Here is an 18,459-nt window from a genome sequence, read left to right as displayed (position 1 = left end):
TACATAGCTCCAAGAAGAGGTGCTCCTTTAAACAACACCAGAAAGAAGCGATCCTTAATGCAACCTTCCAGAAGAGGTGCTCCTTTAAACAACACCAGAAAGATGCGATCCTTAATGCAACCTCCCAGAAGAGGTGCTCCTTTAAACAACACCAGAAAGATGCGATCCTTAATACATCTCCACGAAAAGATGACCTTGATGCAGCCCCAGGAAGAGGTGTCATCAATTAACACTCGACAACACTTCTTTCCTCTACAGGCAGGAAATCTTTAATAAATTCACACTGCTGCACGTGTTGATGCACTTGTCTTCATTATATATTTGTTTAATTCAATTTAGTATTCTATCCATAAATAAATTTACATTTTGAATCAGATTCTTATCAATTTTTGAAACTATTCGTTTTATTAAATATGAAATATTTTATTTTTAACTATTTTATAAAATTGCATTTGTGTTTATGAATAGATTATAAAAGACACTCGGTTAATAATAAAAAGGTAGAAAGATAATAATATTTTAAAATACACTAGACGAAGGATTTGTTTTTCATTTATTTATTTTGCTACAGGCAATGTGAATGAAAGTATTAAAACAAAGTTGTGATAGGTAGATGCTCTTTACACTGCTACACCAGTTACGAAATTATCTTGCTCTGTTTACTTTCAATTTTCTTATTAACTGCAACTTCTAAATTTATTTACATCTCCCTCTTAACTATTTATGAATTATCTTACGCGAGTTCTCATACATTACCCGTATTTTAGCACCCTTTACGTAACACGTGGGCGTTCTGCTAAGGGGGTGCCTCCCAGTTTCTACAGGAAACTGGCATCGGGAGGTGCTTGTTTTTTAATGTAGAACTAATCCTACACGAGTCTAAGACCTGGAATTTAGGTGTTAGACGTGAAAATCCTCCTGGGAGATGCTCACTAAGTGGATAACACTACCGAACATTGGTAGACAGTCTGAGGTACCGTAGTTTTTCGGGTTTTTTCACGTGTCTAACACCTGAATAGGACCATTTCTATTGATAATCAACTCGGGATGTGCCCATTAGTACCATTTGGATAACACCACCGAACATTAGTAATAGTTATGGCTTCGCATTTCACCAACAGTAGGGTTTTACGTGTTTTCTACACGTTTCCATCACCTGAATAGAATATTTTTTTGAGAGTTCTCCCTGGAAGCAGATCGCCCACGTGTTGCTTTCTTGTGTTCCAACAAATCATACCAAGTTGTTACAATCTTCTAGCATATTCTTCTGCAATTGCAACTTTGTTTACGGCAAACACCGAACTTTCCCGAGCACTTGTTGAATAAGTGTTTAAATCCCAATCCTTTAACAAATCCTCAACAATTTCTAACAATTAAATTGAAAATTGCCACTTAATTACCGATTTAACGCATTACATCACAATAAAGATTTCAAATGTAATTAAGTTCTAAAGACTGTAAATTAAATTTAACTGGAGGAAAAATTAATTTTAATAAACTACGTATAAAATTCTCAACAAATTGGAATTATATCGATTAAATATTATTTAATTTTCTGGATTTCAACAGCTCGAAGCGCTCAAGCAATTAAATGAAGTTGGACAGACAACCGCACGATCGATACTCGAAGTCATTTGAAAAATACAATTAAGGTATCTCAGTTTTTAATATTGGCTGTATTGTTCTCCTTATTTTTAAACAATAAATAAATACTACTATGTAATTTACTGATATGATACTTTTATGAAAATAAACACACTAAATTGTCGTATAACCCGCGACATATAACAAATTTTTACACAAAAATAGGCTATTTACGCCTTGAAAGCTTGTGTTTTGTACTGTGTTATCATTGTTTCTACTCCTTGTTTGATGTATATTTACTCCACGCTTTAAATACTTTATAAAGGTCGTGTACGATATGTACTTTGCAAGACAGTTACAGACTTTGTATTAGTAATTAAAGTGTGCACGAGATGTACAACACTTAAATTATACGTAAAATGTATTATAATAATAGAATTTCTTCTTTAATTTGTAGTAGAGGGTTCACTCCATATCAACAGATTACGTGTCTAACACCTGATTAAGGGTCCAGTTTCTATTGAAATGCCCGACTGAATAAACCCGAACAGTGGTCGTGGGTTCGCACCTGGTCAACGGGTCGCGACACGCGACACGTGGGCGGTGGAAGCTGGTCCCTATTTAAGTATTTGACACTTGAAAACCCTGAAAACTGAATGGAAGGCTCGAAGCCAAGACCAATTAAAAATAAGAGCACAAGAGAATGTGCAAAAAGTAAATAAAAAGTATCTAGCAACGAGTTGCGTAACTTTCCCAGCAATATTTAAAATTGCGCGTGGCGCCATCTGTCACGAGATTTTACTTTTAAAATCTTTTATCCACTGGTAGGTTAATTTAGAGAGTAAAGACCAGTTTTATGAGAAATTGTAGTGATGATAACCAGAATCTTCATGCTGTATCTCTCCACCCTGTTGACCGTTAACCACCAAAATTTAACAACGTCGAACCCCCTAACACGCAAAACTCCCTGCAAAATTTCGGAAATCTTCGGCAAAAGACACACGAGTTATTAAGCTATAAAGTTTATGAACAAAACCGTGCCCCCATACACTAACGTACAGATAAACCCCAATTTTTTTGGTTTTCTCTACGTTTGAAGGTCCCCCGAATCCAAAAATGTAAAAATCTTTTGGAGGGGATAATTTTCTGACCCATCGCCATACTTTTCTTCTGTTATAGGAAAGTAAAAATACACATAAAATGAATAATACAATAGAAAAAAAAATCAAGTTTTTTAATATTCTTTATTACATAAACACGAGACGTATATTAAATTCTTAATATAATTCAAATTTAAATGATCTTTCGTGTGCTATTAGCGATCTTATTGGCTGCTTTGAATCGTCACACCGATCGATAACACTATATATACGCGGCTACACAGGGGGTATTGTTACTCAACTCTCTTATGCTAAATGGAGAGTATCGACGGACGAATGTACTCTCGTGTAAATTTCTACATGAATATACTTCCTCCTTCTGACACACGGCTCCTGTTTACCTTAAAGTAAGTTTTCTTGTGTTTATTATATACGTAAGTTATTGTTGGAGGGTTGTAGATGTTATACACAATTGTATACGTTTTAAGGTACTAATTTCTTCTCTTCGTCCCTTCCATCATCGTGTTTCTCGTGGCTTAAGGATGATGACGACAGGTAAGGATAGAATAAATTGGTACCTTCAATAGGATACTGTATATCATAAGGTACTGTAAGATTCTTTACCAGTGTAGATAGGATGTTTCATTTTGGGGTGCTGTTACTCTTCTTCTTAGTCCCTCATCATCTTCGTTATTCATCTCTCTCCAGCAGTAAGAATGATGATAATGACGTGGAGTTTTGTGGTAAGGCATAATGATGATGATAGGTGAGGAAATATGAATTGGTACCTTTGATAGTATGCTGTATATCATAAGGAATTACAGGCTACTTTATACCAGTGTAAATAGGGTGTGAAGGGTATACTCTTTATTTTGAAGGGTGCTCTTGCTCTTTATATTTCCTTCATCATCATCTATAACAGTGGCTGGATTGATAGAGTAAGGCAATAAAACACAGGAGAGTGCCTCCACGTGTGTAACACCGGGCTCCAATTCAGGTGTTCGTTTCTCAAGTGCGAACCCACGCGTGTTCATTGGTCATACGTAAATTATTAACACTCTTACAGAAAATATCGTAAGGAACTTTATAATTGAAGGTGTTTTACACACGCGTACACTTTTCAATAAAGGAAAGTTTACAGTTTACAGTGTTTACACACGTGAAAAGTATTTAATAAAAGTAGACAGGAGCATTCAAAGCCGCCGATTTTGATTTAAAAATAAACAGATATTGATCTCTCTGTGCAGTAAAATCGAACTTTATGCAATTCTTGAGGGGGAGAGTGACAGAAAAATTCAGTTTTAGGCGATTTAATAAACAGAAAATCGGTATCTGTTGTTTAATTTTGTATACTTTTCATTAAGATTTGTAATTTATGTACAGTACAATACGTTCGTTAATGGTTACCTCTTGAATTTCCGAAGCGACGTTTAAACATTCATTAATGTCGAATAACAGGCTGTAAATGAAGTTTATTATTACTAAGTTTATCCTATTATAGCTCCTGTTTATGAATTGTTTGATAGTTGCATCCCTTTATTAAATACATTCTTTACGTAATTATGTTATGAAAGGATTGACATGGCAACTCGCTGTGTGTATTTATTATTAAATTCCTTATATAGACGTAGCAGTGTTACGTATACGTGTTTCTGTAACAAAACATTCCAACAATTTGTGGACTTTTTTATTGTTTCCTACACTAAAAATGACGTAATATTCGTCTCCGTATGTAACAAATGTAAGTTATTTTATCACTGTGTAGTCAATTATTGTTGTGTTAATTGCCGTATATCTTAAGTGTTCATTTCTTTTACTATTGATTCGAATCCCTTTCTACGAATAAACTGGGATTTATAACAATTAATGGAACAATAGACATTAAATTAAGCAGTTTAAAGTACTTCTGTTCTGTTTATTACAGTGTTTATTTATTGTTTGTTGTGCCTATAATTACAATTTCTGTTGTTGTTTAATTATGAAGACAGAGTGAACAGAAAAGAATAGAATTTTTGTTTATTCTGGTGTCAGTTCTATTGTTTCTCTGTTTGTCCTATTGTTTTTATGTATTTTTTCTATTTGGTGTTTATAATTTTAATATCTATTGTTGCTTGCTTACTACACGAATTAACACCGAGCGAACACTAAAATAACCAGAAAAGAACAGAATTTTTATTGTTTTATTCTACTGTTCATTCTATTGTCTGTGGTGTTTTTGTTATTGTTTGTTGTGTTCATAATCGTAATTTTTGCTGTTTTTATTGTTGCTTATAACAAAAAACAATAGAACAATTATTATTCATTCTGTTGTTTGTTGTTCACTTAATTGAATAAGTTTTATAGAATAAACAAATTTAAGTCAATCCCCTCTAAATTTGTTTTAGTGTAATGAATCCAATACACTTTTAAATAACATTTTCGATAGTATTTACTATATTTTTCACCTGTTAAATTGATTATTTCGGTAGTAAACCTAATACATTTATAATTACACTAGATAATTAGCATTTTATTATTTAAATTATGCAATATTCATTGCATTATTTGCTTGAGTACAAAATCAGATTGTATAGAAAGTCCAAAAATGTAAACATTTTGGGGGGACATTTTTTGATTTATCACCATACCGAAGGGCCAATGTAAGAATAGAATAAACCACCAAAATTCTATTGATTTAATTACAATTTACAATTTAATTACAATTAAATGATGAGGTGAGGATTATGTAATGAAAGGAATCCGATGCCAAATCCGATGTTTCCTCGATGTAAACTTGAAAAAGATATATCAAAACAAATAGATATTTTAATATATTTCTGTATAAATTCCTTTAATAAAGTATTAAATCGTTCAACCTTAAATTCCTGATGAAATTCAATATCATCCATCGAAGTCTCGACGAGATATTTATGGATTTCTATACTTTATGTGGAGACTTTACTTTTGATGATTATCTTCTTAAGTTACGTCGTATTTAATGACATATAATAAGGAATTTCGTAAGAACTGTACATAAAAATAAATGAAATTCGATATTATTTATCGGAAGAAAGGCGCGGATGGAATTTTGGAAATTTCATTCATCTTAATATCATAAAATGTAAATTGGGATGACCGGAAATTCCCTTAACTGCCCCAAGTAGTGTTGACTTTTTTCGCGAGGATGTTTCCTTATTAAAGATTGGTTCGGGGGCCCTAACGGTGGGGGCCATCAAGCAATTGCCCTCTTTGTTATTAAGATAACGCGCCGCTGATTTGGGACGGGAGTAGAACCAAAGACGTCTTTGGCATCGCTTTGCGACAGGATTCGAATCTGCAACTTTCTCATTTCGAAGCCAGTTGCTCCATACATTAAACCCCCAGTTTCAAGGTACAAGGTCTCCCAGTTGTTACGTTGCATCATTTCCATCAATCAAAGGAATCATTAATAGTATTGTTCACTCCATAAGTAGCATTGAAGAAGTCAATTGTTGCATTTGATAAATTAGTTTTAGTGGATGAGTCTGTTAACTAGTATCGTATTGTACTGTATAAAGTAACATAACGAATAAGTGACAGATATTATAACACAAGAATTAGATTAAAATTAGAAGAGATTTTGAAAATTTACATTTTTCTAATCAATTTTAAAACTCCATATTACTAAATTTAAGTAATATTCTTGAAAAACAAATTGAACGTATATTTGTTGAAGAAAAATTCGGTAAAATAAATAAATAACTCGTACAATTTTTATGGTTTACTTCCCTAATAACTTCAAATCGATACTTTCTGACTGAAGTAAAACGTCGACAGACATTGAATTTTCCATTAAAAATGTTCTTCATAAATAATTCCTTTTAGAGAAAATATTGTTTTCTTATTTACTTCATGAAATAAATAAATATCTTAGAGGAATTTACATTTTTTTTATACATTTATTTTTGTATGTCAATATATAGAAAGACGTCATTCCATTCATTGAATATGAAAGACCTGATTTTGACGTCATTAAACACTACCCCTTATTACACAGATGACGTCAGACTGTTATTAACCCTTTTGGAATCGACTGTATCAATTTTTTTTTTTTTTTTGTTGTAGTGTTAATTACGGCAATAAATGTTCCCAGATATCGATTTTAATACTTCTGTATCAAACCTCACGCAGATAGTGTTTGTTAAATGAATATAGGATGTGAGGGGATAAGGCAAGGCAACACGTGAGATCTGCCGAGGAGGGGCTACTTTTATATAAAATTGGCACCAATTTAAATTGTTAAACAAAGAAAGAACGTCCGGAAAACTCCACGAATGTGCCACCAACTACCACCGTTTAGTGGTTTTTATCCACCGGCTCACTGGCGGGTTGAATAGTGTTTACTAGTATCCAAGATACAGGCAAATGGTTTGATTGTGTTAATCGTGTGTGGAGTGGGTTGATAGCGATTGAATAGTTTGGCGTATTGAATGTAGTAGTGGTAAGTCTTTCGTAGATAACGTTGTAGTGTTATAAGTTTTGCTACATTTCCTCCTTTTCATGAAATTTTCTACGGTTTTCAGTGGGTGACAGAGCTTATTAGTCAACGTGACGAGGGCGTTATAAGAGGGATAAACTAGAATAAATAAAAGATTAAGTAAGGATTTAATAGTTCATGCCACATTCAAGAGATGAAAGTGTTAAATCCTATTAAAGATGTGCCTGCCTCAACGGTTTCGAAGAGGGACTCGAGGTCCGAGATGTAACACATAAAACATTTCCTTATAGTTATCATTAAAGTCAGTTTTTGCCTTTGGTATTTGAATTTTAAAATGAGTTTTAATATCTTAAAGGTCAATTCTTTTCAGCCGTTTCATCTGATAAACAAATAATTATAATTTTAACAAGGCTTTAAATCTGCCAGAAAATTCAATTTAGTGTGGTTGATTGCATTCGTTTTCTCCGTCTGTAAAATTTAATTACAAATAAGAAAGAAATTTTTCTTTTTTTTTATATATAAAAATTTAATGTCGTTTAAGTTGAAATTAAGTTTTCGGAAAGTAAATAAACTTAATTAAATTAAATTAAGACAACAGAAATTATTATTATTTTTTTTACAAGAATTTAAAATTTATAATACAGAATAACTGTTTAAGCAATTTATTATTTTGGAGATGTCAATTCGGTCCCCGAGCCTCACAGCACTAGAGCTTTGGGGAGTTCAGGATTGTATCCAAACAATCGAAAAATTCCAAGAAGTTTTTGGGGATACGTCGAGCTCCGTCCCTCACCGCTTTGCCTTCCCGATTGTGGGTCTGGTCGAACCCGGGACGGGCCCGAAAAACACTCTTATTGCTCAGAAAGGAGTACCAAGCGGCACCGGTTTTGGGTCTGACCGACAAGCTTGCCGCATTTCCCAAGTTTTCTTCGTGTTCAATCTTTATAATTCAAACTAATACTTACCATAGACTGTAAAACTTATGTGTGAGGTTGGCAACACTGAAAATGACAACGTCGAGCCACGTCAGCAGCCCCTCTGCATTATTGTAGACTTCCGTAACACTGGCAACTGTTAAAACGCAGTTTTGTCTTGTCGTCGCCTGTAAACACCTGCATTAAAGTACAGTACAGTAATTCTGTTTCTACAATATGTCGACTGCGATAGAAACACAAAACTAATCCTTCGGTACATAAAATATCCACGAATTCCTGTTATCTAATGCATAAAACTTCTCGTGTTTAGTTATGTTTGAAAGGGTAAAAATGTCTCTTTACACGAGTGAAATTCATTTTATTTTGATGTGTCGAAAGGAGTTTATGTTTGTTTATGTTCCATTAAGTTTAAGTATTCAAATATTTAACTGTCGTATTTGTAGAAATGTTTTTTTTTAAAAAAAATCCTACAAACAACATCAAATATAAATAAATTGAATAATCAATTGGAAAATTATCGCAGAGAATTCATTCATTTTATATTCCATTCGTCTCTAGAAATTAAATTCACAATTCCTGACAATAAAATTGCCTAATTATGAGATGACACCTGTAATTTAATGATGGTGTTACTACATCTAAAGCTGTGTTATTTATTTTAAAAAAACATAGATAAAACGATTCGATCCTAGTAGATTCTAAAATGGCGTACAGTACAGACAAACGTACAGTCAAAAAAGAAGAAAAGAATAATAATTTAAATGGTTTATATTGTTAGATTTGAAGAAATAGAATGATTTTATTTATAAACGTACACTTTCTCTATAAAAATATGCTTGAAAGAAATGGGAAACTGATGTATAGTAATGTATTTTTAGTATCAATTCTGCTGTTGTATAGAAAGTATTTACAATTTTAAAAGGTATTTATTCAGTGTGTATTTTCTTTCGGGGGAATTTATATTCTATAGTAAATAAATTATATTTATAAATATTTATTAAAAATTGATGTGAAATTCAACACAATGATGGTGTATCAACGAACTTCTGAAAGGTAATTTACCTAACAATAGAATTAATTGAACCTTCGCAGTGACGTAAATTTCATTCATTTTGTGTTAAGCTCTCACTATAAAACTTCCGTACGGTTTGCAGTATTGAAAAATGCATCCTACGATCAATCGTCTGATCAATCAATTCCGGAGCATTATTAGAATTAATGCCTGAATAAAACGAAAGGAAACACTTATGACAAGCTAAATATACTCGATTGCCGGGTGTTACTGCGAATTTACACCACGAGCAATGGGATGAAAGAATACTGCAACACGCTTTTTCGTTTCCTAATTCTGGATGAATGGCTCGAGTAAATGAACTTTAATGGCGTAATTTAAAGATTTGGAAGGAAATTAACTTGAAAATAAATTGATTTGGTCGTTTCCTTTTCTTAATTTTAATCATCTGTTTCTAAGACAATTGAAAAATGAATTATTCACAGGAAGACGATTAGAAAGTGGGCGTTAGTTGACAATTGAAAGAATAAACACAGAAATTATGTCTAAAATTGAAATTTAAATAATAAATATCTTATTGTAAAGGTTAAATGTTCTCTTCTTAAGGACTAACAATAGAGAAAACGAAAATTAAAATAGAACCTTCAGATATTGAGAATTGAAATGGACTCCACTCTTCTCTGAAAGCCATAAAAATTAATCTTTTCGCCACTTATCGGAAGCTTTTTAATTTAAAATATGAAATTTGGGGGTGGTCCAGGCATATAGTTCTGAAGACACTCTTCTATTTGAATCCTCTTTCGAAAAGGACGTTTCAGATAGAAGAGTTTGAATAATTAACAGGAAATTAGATCTTTTTACGGAAGGAAACACGATACGATACATAAAAAACATATTTTGTAGCAACAGGCCGTCTTTTGCAAATAACAATGCTACGTTATCGCGTGTCTATGACAGAGAGAAATCGAGATTTCACGTTTATTACTAATAAAACCTTTGATATTTAAATTATAAATATCTTGAAAACGTAGTTTTCAATCCGATTATAGTTTCTTTTTACGAAATTTTCTAAAAACAGCAATAGGGTTTTATATCAAAATGCATTTTACATGAGATGTTAAGCTTGTTTTCAGACATACTTGGAAGATTTCGTATCTGTAGAGCATTGTTGACATTTTGCTAGTGTTGTAAGTCGAGTATACGAGTAAAGGAACAATGGAACATCCCTTCTCGTACATTTGATAAAGAAATCCAAAGGAGCAATGGATTCAGAAGTCATCTCTGTAAACAATAGATCGCTCGTAAACCCATAGTTTCTCTTCTTTACCATAAAAACAATGGATCGCTCGTGAACCCATTGTTTCTCTTCTTTATCATAAAAACAATGGATTGCTTGTGAACCCATTGTTTCTCTTTTTTACCATAAAAACAATGGATCGCTCGAGAACCCATTGTTTCTCTTCTTTATCATAAAAACAATGGATCGCTCGTAAACCCATTGTTTCTCTTCTTTACCATAAAAACAATGGATCGCTCGTGAACCCATTGTTTCTCTTTTTTACCATAAAAACAATGGATCGCTCGTGAACCCATTGTTTCTCTTCTCTATCATAAAAACAATGGATCGCTCGTGAACCCATAGTTTCTCTTCTTTACCATAAAAACAATGGATCGCTCGTGAACCCATTGTTTCTCTTTTTTACCATAAAAACAATGGATCGCTCGTGAACCAATTGTTTCTCTTCTTTATCATAAAAACAATGGATCGCTCGTGAACCCATTGTTTCTCTTTGTCATAAAAACATTGGATCGGTTCGCAAACAAACATTAAATAAGCAATGGAAACCCATTGTTTATTTAGTGTTTGCCATGGAAACAACGAATCGCTTGTGAACACATATTGTCATTAGTTTTTCTTTACCATAGACCTCGAGGACGTTACAATGTGGCTAAATGATACAGATAAATGGGGAGGATTGAATTAGATCGCCGCAATAAGCCAACGCAACACGTGGGCGATCTGCTAAATAAGTGCCACCCGAGAAAACTTTCTATAGTAAAACTGGCCCTTGTTTAGGTATTAGACAGGTGAAGAAATCCCGGAAATTTCCATGTGGAGATCCCGTTGATGAAGTGCCAACCTACGACTAGCAGTCAGTGGTTGTATTCACTGAGCACTAGTTTCAGTGGTAAATAAACTGTTAAAAATCAATAGAACTAAATAAAAAATGCAAAATTTCATTTTAAATTTAATTGCAAAATTTACTTTCATTCAACTTTCTAGTAATAATTTATGTGTTTTATCAATAAAAGTAGAAAATTAAAAAAAATCTTTTACTTTAATTACTTCCAAACTGGAGATTGTTAACATCAGTGTAATGATAATGTTTAACTACACTTCAGATATTTAATTTACTTCTTCTATTCTTAATCTTCGGGTGGAAGCAAATTTAATTTTAATCTTGGAACGAAATATTCATTCTAACCAGTTTAATTTCCACTTCTTAACGTTTCTACAAAGGTTTAGCTGGATTAACTGCAAGTTATTTTAATGACGGCTCACAAAAATAAAGAATTATATAAGGGATTTAAATGCCTGTCTGCTTGCTTCCCCATTTTCAGTTACCTATAAAGGAATTGACTGAGGATGGGAGAGCAAGTAGATAGGAGGAACTCTCTCAATAAGGAGTTCCTCCAGTTCTCCAGGAGGAATTACCAAAGTAATTCCATTCATTCTGTTAGCGTGGCCAAACCAGAGTAAGGCAGTATAAAAATTAACTTAATTCATCAATTCATACTAAACAAATATACTTTATTCATTAACAGTTAGTTGATACTAGTGAAAATATATTGATTTTAAACAAGTTTGTTTCACACTAATTGAAGTCTATTGTGTTTATTATTATATAAAACTACACTGTTTGCTTCATAAAAATAAACATATCATGTAACTATTCGCTAGGGAAGTAAAGAAATAAAAATACTATATATATACAATACATACAATTAGCATATATACAGGCTTCAATCACTGGCGGTTTAAAGCATAAATACTATGAATACAATTTAAAAAAACTCCACTCATTGGCTAAAACAGAGGATCTCGCGCTTTTAGGGCCTCGTATACTCCAACCAACACTAGTTAGGCTCTGTAAGATAAGGTCTTAGATAAAAGGGCCTCGTATCATCTAACTCTATCGCCGAAGGTGGCACGTATATATATATAATTTTATATTTATATTTACTGTAATTTCATCAATTAATACTGTGGTGTGGTGTTTTTAGATCTTTCATCTGTATTTAAACATGTTCGAAACCTTAAACTGGCGATTTAATTGAAAATATGGCCGAATTTAACAAACTTTTTCTTAAATTTTAATTTAAATTTTAATATTTAGATAATTAATTTGTGATAGAAGAAATTACAATGAAGTGTTCGTTTATTGTCATCTGTAATAGAAATTATTTCTCGTTTTCAAATGAGGGAATAATCCTTCCACGCAATAACAGAAGCCACAAGAAATTGTCTGCATTACTTAACATATGACAAGTCAGGATTCCTTCCTTTTTTTTTAATCGTAATTACGTGACATACTTGTAATATTTTTGGTATTATCTTTGTTAATTTTGACTTTAAACTTGGTGTGGTGCTCTCGTACCCGTTTGGTAAAAACAGCATTAATTTTATGGATTTCTGTGTGAGTAGCAACACCACAACGCTCAATTTTATATGTTTTAAGAGGATTTCGTGCATACAAACTCACTGAAAATTTTCAGGTATTAAATATTTATCTTGATGAAAGCAAATTAGTAATGTAAATCTACTAGAAATTGTTATAAATAGATTTCTATATCGGCGAATTATTAACGATTTCTTGTTTCCTCGATAGTTATGTATTTAGTGTAATACAGGATTATGTTATTTAAAAATAGGAATCTAAATTGGTTTATGTAACGAGTCTCGACGGGGAATTATTGTATCGAATCAAATGGAACTAAAAAGAAATCTGTAATTGGAAAAGTTATTCTAAAAAAAAAATAACCCGTTTAATTAACGTTTTTACACAGTTGCCTCGCTTTACGACCCACTTCCTAGAAAATCGTTAAGCGAGCCATTGTTAACGCTCCAGTAAACTCGTCGTTAAGCGAGCCAGCGTGTTACCTTTAATCATTGTCCCGGAACCGTCGCAAAACGAAGTTACCTCTCGCTTTAAGCCTAGTGTTAAATTGAGATTATGTTAAATAGTGTGATAATATATGCGGTTATAATAGAAAATACCAGTCGTAAACACCGCGGTTCTGTGTAGAGAGGAATTGCTTAGTGAACATCACAAAGTTTTTTCTTGTTGAATCAATGAGTGAAGTACAGGATAATCGTACAAACAACGCGTTCGATTGTGATTGACACGTAGTTTCTAATCGTACACAACAATAGTCTTCCATGAACATTCCTCTGAATGCCAGACTAATGATTTAAGGTAGAAGAACCTTGAAGAATGTTTGACTTTGGGAGTTGTCGCGGGTCCTCGTACACCGGTATGACCGTATAATTACATTTACATACTTGTACGCTCGTGCACAGGGTGTGGAACTACAACGACATCTAGCGAGAATACAAAAAAAATTCAAATTTCTGTTTAATTTGGAAGTAAATTGCTTCTGAGAGAGGGTGTATCTGTCTAAAGTATATTAAATTTATTTATTTTTTATCCAGTTTAATCACCGACTACAGAAATTACAATCGGGTAATGCTATTTCTCAAAAGCGCTTAGACCACCCCTGCATATAATCAAAAGGAAAGCCACGATACAGTACCCCCACCAGTGGTCACAAACATCATTGGGTCACTCGGTCGGGGGAAGGGTCTTTCGGGATTTATTCGTGTCTAACACACAAATAGGGGCCAATTCACCATATAAGGTCCTTCTGAAGGCACTCCTTGGCAGATCGTGTTGCGTGTCCTTAACTCATCAACGTACATACATGCTTTTTTGTTTCCACGTGGGATCCGAACTCACGTCATTTACTAACAATTTGAGTAATGTAATCGTAGAAGTTATTAATGCGCTAACCTCCCGGGAGGACTTTCTATCAGAAACTGGTCCCTATTTAAGTATTAGGCACCCTCCCTGAAAACTCCGTTCGAACTCCTACCCAGGGTTTAGTGACGGGCGTTTAAAATTTACAGAAGGGTTATTATCTCATTAGATGACAGGTGAGTTCAGTTAATAGTGAGAGCAAAATTTATTAAAAGAATTTCATTGCAGGAGCCGAACCCACGTCCTAGTAAATCGTGTGGTCTTATCAAGTACGATAAAATCTACACTCGTACCTTATCTAATTAAATCATAAAATATATGGACGTTAGTTCAGTTCCTGCGTTGAGATCCGAACCCACGACAAGTGTATACGTTATACAATTCAAACATATTCGCATAAACATTAATTTTTACTATTTAAAATGTAAAATAATCTGTGAATTTTAGTTATTTATAAACAATTCGAACTGCATTAAGTTTACCTTTTTTACTGGGGGGAAAACATCAAGTAGACTAAGTAATGCTGAACACTCGTCTGGCATTATTTTCTTTCGTATAACATTTTGAAATAAAATGAAATTCGAGATTTAAAAGGGGAAAAAAAACAATAGTTTTGTACTTAAAACTTTAAAGATTTTTATAATAAAATAAATAAATTTCTCTTGGTTTAATGCATTAGATTTACATTTAAAAGCCCACTCTTTCCGATTTCTAATCCAGGTTTGTGTATAATAAACTTACGGTGTGGATTATATAAAAGAATATTTTCGTTTTCTATAATTGTTTTTATCTTGTTTTAGTTTTAAACCATTTAATAAATAAAAATCTTCTGTTATATAAACACAGCAAGAATTTTACGACTCGGAAGTAAAAAGAAGAATTTTTATTTGTAATCTCTATGGAGAATGAATTCTCTGTAGAAAATACAACTAGAAAGAGAATTTATAAAAGCAGTTTTCAGTAGTAAAAAAGGAATTATTACTTATAATTCTTCTTTTCTGAAGTGAAAAAAGCTGTTTATAAAATAAAACCTGTGAAGGAATTAAATCTTCCCTCCTACTAGCTACCGAGAGGATAAAAACCACGAAACACTCGGTGGCGGGTTCGTATCTCACATCGCTCACCACTTAAAGTGGAGTTAATACTGGTAACTGCCAGTTGATCGTGGTTTCACGCCTGATCACATGGAATTTGCGGGGTTTTCTTCACGTTCGTAACACCTAAATAGGGGTGCCCCCTTGGCAGATTGCCCACTTTTGCTGTGTCACTTTTCATTAATCCAATCCTCGATTGCTTCTGTGAAGAATTCGATTGTTAAGAAGAAATTCTCCGTAGAAGCCGGTTTAGTTGGGTGGAATACGGCAAAGCAACACGTAGCTCATCAGCCAAGGGAGGACTTTCTATGGAAATTCGGCCTCTAGGTGTTAGACACTCGAAGAAAACTCACGCAACCAGCAGGTTGGTTAGGTGCGAACCCGCGACCAACTACCAGTATTCGGTTGTGTTAACCACTTGTCCACTGATGGTCTTATAAAAGGAACTGCTGCTTATAGAGATTTAATAACCAGAAATTTCGATTAATATTTAAATTCATTTTTAAGTAAAATAGCCAAAAGGTTACAAAATGTTATTAAAGGAGCGAAAGATTATGAGCATGAGAAGTGTGCTGAGAGAGATAGATGGTGGCAGAAGCGAAAGAGGTATAGCCTACACCGAGGGAGCTTCAAGAGGAATCATAGTAAGAGTGTAAATGAGTGAGTTCCCTCTTGCCTGATGCCCACAGCTTCTATAAAATGGGCTTGCGTGTGTGTGCGTGTATACATTGTGACTATAAATTTACATTAAATATCATTTGTTAGATAAAATAGCATATGTATACATACGTAAATGCATTTTAAAAACCTTATAACAATAGAATGAAACGTTAATTATGCAAAAAACTAAAGCAAGTAAATTGAATATGATTAAAATAGTTTCCTTTTTGATTTAATTTTAGATTAAAAAAGAGTTTTTAGGACACGTTATCTTAATATTTAGTCATTAATTCTTGTTAGTTCATGAGAACGAACTCAACTGATAACACTAAACGGGGGTACTGCTTGGTTCATTTACATATTCGCTTGCTTAACTGTCTGAAAAAACATTAAAATTATTTTAAAATAACGACACTAGAAGCCTATTTTCCTAACATTACGTATTTAATTTTCTATTTTATTTTTGGCATAAAGGAAATAATACTGTCCCCACTTCTTTTTCAGGTAACACAGTATGGAATCTTACTTCAGTGCCTCATCACAGGTTCAAAGTTTTCCTCGGGTGCACACGTCATCTCATGTAGGAAACGAGAAAAAAAGTGAAATACTCCTGGCAAATCACACTTCTTGGGTCGAGTTAGTAGACGAATTCCGTCTACGATTAACTAAACTAGACGACATTGTAGTCCTGATCCTATGTGCCCTGTACGTTGCTGTTTTTATAGTAGGACTTATTGGGAATGCCGTGATTGCCTATTTCTCTTCGAAAAATAGATTATTCCCACACCACTTGCAACAGAATCGTATGTTGATTAACCTGTGCATCGCCGATCTCATGGTGATTATCGTTTGTTGCCCCACTACCATCTACACAACTATCAGTAAAGTATGGACATTCGGTTGGCTCTTGTGTAAATTGTCTTCGTATCTGCAAGGTAAATCTTACTTTAGAGAGAGTTTTTATGTGTTTGCACGAAATATTTTGATGATCTTTTTTGAATTTCAGGTGTGGCCGTTACAGCCGGGACCTTATCTCTGGCCGCTCTCAGTTTAGATCGTTACTTGATCGTCTATCGCATCTCCACGTTTAGGAAGATGAACAGGCGTAACTTATCCCTCATATTGATAACTACTATTTGGATAATAGCAATTTCTATTCATTGTCCCATTCTGTATGTTAAAACTACTCACGAATTGAAGGTGGGAAATTTAGAAGTTGCGTATTGTTACGAGCAATGGAATGCCGAAATAACGAGGCGTTTATATTCCATATCCACTCTGATAATAGTTTATGTGTTACCCTGCGTGACATTGATGATATGCCACGCATCAATTAGCTGTACCCTTTGCACGATTGATCGCATTGAACCCAGAAAGCAAGCATTAGCGATGAGTGATATTAAATCGGGAACGTCGTTTCGCATGCAAACGTATTGTAGTCATGTTTCCGAGAAGGGAACATCGAGTGGAAGAATGACATCGGTAGTTTCTCTAGAACCCAACAGACAGACGTACACTCAGACATTCCGCACTAGAAGGAGATTAGCTAACGTGTTAATGGGTCTCACTTTATGTTTCGTAGCTTGTTGGTTACCGTATAATTTCGCTTCTGTTTACATGGATTTGAACCCGAATCATAGTGTTGCCTCCCTTTTACCTTTTACGCTTCTATTAGGTCACGCTCACAGTGCCATTAACCCAATTGTTTACTGGTTACTCAACAAAAGCGCCAGAAACAAAATACAAAACGTGATCAGGTTTCGATCGTCAATTGCTAAACAGTCACACTTAATGCCTGTCATGTGTTTTCGATTTAATATGCCTTCCTCCACCAGCACTGATTTAGCAATGATGAGATACCAACCCCGGCCTAAACAATCATCAAATATGTGCCTATCGTACTGAAAACTGAAATCCTCCGCACATATATTTAAATTCTATTGTTAAATGTAAATTATTTTAATTAATTCGTCTGTAAATCGGACAATACTTAAACCCCTGCAAGTATTCCTGGTGTATTTGATAAAGTATTATACTACCGAGCCTACTTAATGCTGTAAATTAAGATATACAGCATCGAAGCTGCTTAAAAGTGTAATTTCAGACACGAAGTTTGATACAATACAATACGTTAATAAAGTATTGTGATGCTGTAAATAAGTTATAAATTCGATTAAATAATCCCGTCAGCTTAATTTTCTTCCAATAGAAACTTTTGTACATATTCATTAACCACGTCAGAATCAATTTGGCCCGTAACAAGCGTTAAATGTCGTGATCTTTGTAATGTTTATATCAATGTAAATTGATAAAATGCACAATAACATACCGAATTTTTGACTCGAAATTATACAAAATTCTATTTTTATTTTATTCATTTTAAGTGTGAATTTGTATACGTGAAATTAAGATATATTTTAATATATTATAGTGTCTTGAATTTTTATAAACGCTCATAACGGGGGACGATACCAGATCCTATGGGTCTAAATGAGTTCCAAATTGTTTACAAAATGTTCCAAATTTTAACTCCTAAATAGTGCCACCCTCGTAAAGTGCCAACGAATACCCATTAACAC

The 18,459-nt window shown here is 33.6% G+C and overlaps 1 protein-coding gene across 1 annotated transcript; it reads left to right on the top strand.

Moving 5' to 3' along the window:
- The first annotated feature begins 2,996 nt into the window (after positions 1-2,996).
- Positions 2,997-17,885, top strand: LOC136981798 (QRFP-like peptide receptor). The gene is made up of 3 exons (XM_067278171.1): positions 2,997-3,091; positions 16,385-16,815; positions 16,887-17,885. The coding sequence occupies exons 2-3, from the start codon at positions 16,395-16,397 to the stop codon at positions 17,783-17,785; spliced, it is 1,320 nt and encodes a 439-aa protein (XP_067134272.1). The 5' UTR covers positions 2,997-3,091; positions 16,385-16,394; the 3' UTR covers positions 17,786-17,885.
- The last annotated feature ends 574 nt before the right edge of the window (positions 17,886-18,459 follow it).

The sequence above is a fragment of the Centruroides vittatus genome, unplaced genomic scaffold (genome assembly GCF_030686945.1).
Source record: "Centruroides vittatus isolate TY-2023 unplaced genomic scaffold, ASM3068694v2 contig_794, whole genome shotgun sequence".
Lineage (NCBI taxonomy): Eukaryota > Metazoa > Arthropoda > Arachnida > Scorpiones > Buthidae > Centruroides > Centruroides vittatus.
Note: the sequence above shows the minus strand (reverse complement) of the source record. Positions and strands in the feature narration are given on the sequence as shown.

Bases quoted from the DNA above. Each gene is read 5' to 3' on its own strand.
- LOC136981798 (XM_067278171.1), top strand. From the start codon at position 16,395: ATGGAATCTTACTTCAGTGCCTCATCACAGGTTCAAAGTTTTCCTCGG. The intron at 16,816-16,886 runs GTAAATCTTACT...TTTGAATTTCAG, and splicing joins ATTGTCTTCGTATCTGCAAG to GTGTGGCCGTTACAGCCGGG.